General features: G+C 39.0%; 1 protein-coding gene across 1 annotated transcript in view; it reads left to right on the top strand.

Moving 5' to 3' along the window:
- LOC115437417 (gastrotropin-like) overlaps nucleotides 1–1,426 on the top strand; it is an 11,028-nt gene extending 9,602 nt beyond the window's left edge. Inside the window, exon 5 of the mRNA XM_030160642.1 lies at nucleotides 1,243–1,426. Within this exon, the coding sequence (XP_030016502.1) occupies nucleotides 1,243–1,426 (184 nt within the window). The remainder of the gene's footprint in view (nucleotides 1–1,242) is intronic.
- The last annotated feature ends 3,673 nt before the right edge of the window (nucleotides 1,427–5,099 follow it).

The raw sequence follows: 5,099 nt of genomic DNA on the forward strand, positions 1-5,099 counted from the left end.
ACAATTTTCTCTATAACACTGTAATACTGTGATTCTCATTTTCCTGTTTTCCACCATACCACCGTCTGTTCTCGTCACATGTGATGTTTTGATAAGGTCTTATGTGTGTGTCTCAGTTCATAAAGTTGAACACTTTCTGGTAAAGCGGGGTGTGTGTAGGTCATCTTGACCTGAGAGTAGGGACGAGAAGAAGTTCCCACCAAAGCCATGTTCAAAACAAAGTCATTAATAATATATGCCTTTATATACTATATAAAGAAATGTTTACTATACCCATGTTTGTTTGTTTGTTTTTTCAACACAACTTCATCAAAGGCTAAAGACGTTCATTTTGTCTTCTGTTTATGTAAATATACAGGGGTTGGACAAAATAATGGAAACACCTTCTATGATGCCACAATGTTAGATGTTTCCATTATTTTGTCCAACCCCTGTAGTATTTTCTTTTGTTCAGACAAGGAAGGAAGCAGGTAACATTTAAAACTCTTCCTTGTCTGAACAAAAGAAAATACTATATTTACAACTTCATCGATATCATCTGCCTGTTATTTTTTCACTTCAACCTACTATAGCAACATAAAAGGCCAAAAAACACACAAAAAAGATAAAATCTGATTTGAAAAATGTATATGATTTACTGCATAAATAACACAAAGATGCTCAACGAACCTTTTCAAAGACTTTAAAAGTGAATATTGGTTCCAAAAATTAGGTATAGAAAATCAAAATTGTAATAAATTAAAACTATACTCAAATATTTGACATTAAAGTACATCTTTACATTGGTGTTTTTTCCAGTTTTCTCACCTGCCCCGGTCCTCCCGATTTCTGCATCCGGTGCAGGTGGGGTCATTCTCACCCTTACCTTTAAAAAAAAAAAAAAATAATAATAATATTATCTTTCTCACTCTTACCTGCAATGCAAATGCAGTCTGTGGATTAGAATCTGCAAGTTTGGCCAGTTTTTTCCATTTTAAAAAAGGACAAAAAAATATGAAGATATGGTAAGAATTGTAAGCAAATTTTTTTTGGCAGCTTGTACAAGTAGAGTTACAGTCACGCATGAACAAATGGGCAGTTGGTCTGGTCGTGACAGGAAGCAGAACCTGTAAGGGATGTACAGGATGGAGTACCCAAATGCAACACACTCAGATGAACAGTTCCCCAAGTTTTTTTAATGAAGTATTACACAGGTAATGATCAGGCTGTGGGAGAGCTCAGGTGGTCAGGTGCAATGTTCAGGATCAGCGGGGGTTTGAAGAGTCAGAACCGCAGATGTGGACAGACAAAACAGCGCTCAGTGAAGCCAAGACCGGCAAGCGCCATGCCATCACAGACAGATGAGAGACAGGAAAAGCCAAGGCAGATCTCACAGACAGGGACAGAAGGCTGGTCGGCTTACCGGGGCAGAGACGAAGAAATGTGAACTGAATCAGATGGAGTTGGAACCGAGAAGTCAAACGGGAACACGAGTCTGACATGAACCAGAGCTGCTTAAATGCAGGTCGGCTGATTGGGCACACCTGTGAGCAACAGGTGGAGAGAGTGGAAGCTGATGAGTGAGAGGAGTCCCAGCTGAAACTGTCTGTAGCTTCTCAGATAGCAGCTGAACCTGCGCAGGATCTGGCCACAACTCACCAGATTCACATAGAAACCACACCTGCTGAGCGTAATTGGATCAGATGTAGCTGGGATCATCAGACGGACAGTCGAAACCAGGGGTGGCCAACCCTGGTCCTTGAGAGCCACTATCCTGTTTTAGATGTATCCCTCTTCCAACACACCTGATTCAAATAATAACCCTATCATCCAGCTCTGCAGAAGACTGATAATGACCATCAGGTGTGTTGGAAGAGGGAAGCATCTAAAACAGGCAGGATTGTGGCTCTCCAGGACCAGGGTTGCTGACTCCTGGTCTAAATGAAAGGTTATGGACTGTTCTGGGGTGGACCGTGCAGACCGAACGCGCTCACAGTTTGAAAGTTAACAGTCGACATGTGACGTCAAAGCAGCGACCAGGGAGGCAGAGACACACAACAGACTTCAGCAACACACTGACTGGCAAAAGTCAACGGTAAGTGCTTTATTTAGAATAACAGTCACGCTATGAAGTGACTGCAGGACTGTAAAAATGTTGTTCAATCGAGCGTTAACGTTAGCGTTGCAGGTCTGGCAAGTGAATCCATACTGAGTCTGACCCATTGTGCAAAAAGACACTGGAGTAGATCCGTTTTTCCAAATCAGACTGAATTTTTTAGTCCATTTGGCCCATGTCTGGTCCAGTTAGATTTTGCTCTGTGGGTTTTGAAGTGTGGCAAAGTGAAGGAGGAGACAGCTTTGAAGCAAACTGTAACACAACCAACCCATAAACATGGAAGACGCTAAACAGCATGTTGGCCCTCTGCATGGAAATATGAGTTAAAAAAAAAAAAAAGACGGAACAGCTGTTTCAAGTTATTTTGTTTTAAGTTGTTTTGTTGAAACTGTTGAAGGTGTTTAATAACTCCGTTAAGTGTGTATATATTCCCTTCTTTCTTGAGTCTGTTTGCATGTGCAAAATGAAACCCGATTAATATAGATTAAAAATGAAAAATTTCATCGTGATTAAATGAAATTAATCCATGGCAACCCTGTGATTAATCTGATAAAAAAAAAATTTAATTCAAGATAGGAAAAACAATAGATGACGCATTTTAGATACAGCGTCTTGAATTGTTTTTCTTAGTTTTTACTTCTTAGTTATAAATAAGATTAGGGAAAATAAGTCTGTACTTCAGCCTAAACCCTTTTGGTCGCATTGGTTATGTTGTTTTTGTTTGTTATTTAAATTAAGTAATGATGGAATAAACTACTACTAATAATAAAAAAAAAAAAAAAAAAAAAAAAAAAAAACACAGAAAAAATCAATGAGGGGGGTTTAAATTTTAAAAAATGTAATCATTTCACAGTACTATATGTATATGTATGAGAGAGAGCAAGAAATGGAGTATTTGATGATTAGGGCAAAAAAAGGTCATTTTTGTCCAAAAAAAAAAAAAAAAAAACATTTTAGGAAGGTGACAAGATGTAAAATTCTACATCAAAGATCACATTGGGATATAATGAACTGCATAAATATAAACACCACTTTTAATTGGTGTGTTATCTGTACGCATCATAAGCTTTCCACGTGTATGGTCACGCTGCTGCAAATACCACGCGATTAGCGGTTAGGGTTAGAGTTAGCGTTTACAGATATGTAAGCTTCTTGGCGTGAATTGACATGCAATCAAATTGGAGTTGAATAACACACGAGAGGATGAAAATGCATACGTATAGCATGGCAAATTCCATAAGAATGCAATTTCATGAAATGAGTCTGAAGATCATGTTAATGTATCACCAGGAAAAGTAAAAAATAAACCCCAAAAAACATGATGTAATATATGTAGAAGGTATGCATGTGAGGTCACCGCTAGCGGAAGTCACCGCGGTTCTGCCCACTGAGTGGCAGAAAGAGGGAGATGGGTGACAGCGTTTGCTTCAATACTGTCTAAACTGAAGAACAATATTTAATAAAAAATGGGGAGGAGCTGTTGTGCGATTGATTGTATGAACAGGTTGGAAAAGCAGTCGGAGCTATCGTTTTACAGACACCGAAAGACAAAGAAAAGAGACGTAGATGGATCCACAAATCCAGGAAACCAAACCTAGATCTGTGGATTCTGTTTGGTGTCAGCTAACATTAATTTATGCTGTATTTTTGGGTCAAATCAGACCTGAAATGACCTATTGTTTTGGCTAACGTTACTTCTCAGTAAAGCTCTTGGTTTCATGATCAGATCTTTCATGGTTTTTGTCTTCATTTTGTGATTCTGAACCTTGTGCTCCTACATGATTAGTAAACTAACTGAAACTGGGGCTAACCCAGTTTTTCAAATATGGGAGAACTGGAGAATAAAGCTATGACGGAGATTTAGGACCACATAAGAAAATAAAAACTCTTGTCACTACGAGAATAAAGTCATAAAATATCAATATAAACCTGTAATTTTATGAGAATAAAGTCGAATACAAAAAGAATCACAATGTTATGAGAATAAAGTCGTAGTTATAGAAAAACTCATAATTTAACAAAATGTCATTTGTTTATGAGATTAAAGTCATCATATTCCGACAATAAAGCCATAATATTAAAAGAATAATGTCGTCATTTAAAAACAGGCGGGAAAAATCTCCTAATTTCCCAGAATCCAGTGGTGCCCTGCTGGTCCACAGCAGTAGTATGTGTGCTGGATAAAGTACTTGATCTGAACTAGACTCAGTAAATCTCCTCAGTCCCAGTAGATCCTGCATGTATTCACTGGGGTCAGTCCATGGTCTACTGGAAATGCACTTTGGATCAGCTGTTTCTGTGGGCCCTAGTTTTGGACCCTGGTTGTTAATCATGATGAAACCATGTATATTTGTTTCAGGTAAAAATAGCGATGATCCCCTACACCAGGGGTGGCCAACCCTGGTCCTGGAGAGCCACAATCCTGCATGTTTTAGATCTATCCCTCTTTCAACACACCTGATTCAAATGATAAGCCCATCATGAAGCTCTGCAGAAGACTGATAATGACCGTCAGGTGTGCTGGAAGAGGGAAATGTCTAAAACATGGACCAGGACCAGGGTTGGCCACCCCTGCCCTCCACCCTGGATGTCAGGCAGTGGCAGCTGCTTGTCCTTCAGAGAGGGGAAGCTCATTGTCGGCTTACATCAAAAAAAAGTGTCAGGTTATTTAAACATACATTCGGCCCTCCGTTCCTTTTTAAGAAAATGCTCAGTGACCTAATCGTACCAAATAGGCGTCTTTTCCAGGGACTGGACCAGTGTCCTCTGAATGTCCAGCAGAGCTGGGCTGCTTAGATTGCCTTGGCCCATTGTGTTGTGGGTGTCAGACTTCAGCCTTTTTAAACAAGAGATGCTCCTTTCACTCCGACCAAGCTGACAGTATGATTGATTTAACTATCTACAAAATATATATTATTATTAAACTCGAACAAGAAATGATTAAATTATGTAACTGAAACAAGAAAACGCTGAAATTATGTTAAATTGAAACAAGGAAGTCCAA

The sequence above is a fragment of the Sphaeramia orbicularis genome, chromosome 17 (genome assembly GCF_902148855.1).
Source record: "Sphaeramia orbicularis chromosome 17, fSphaOr1.1, whole genome shotgun sequence".
Classification (NCBI taxonomy): Eukaryota; Metazoa; Chordata; class Actinopteri; order Kurtiformes; family Apogonidae; genus Sphaeramia; species Sphaeramia orbicularis.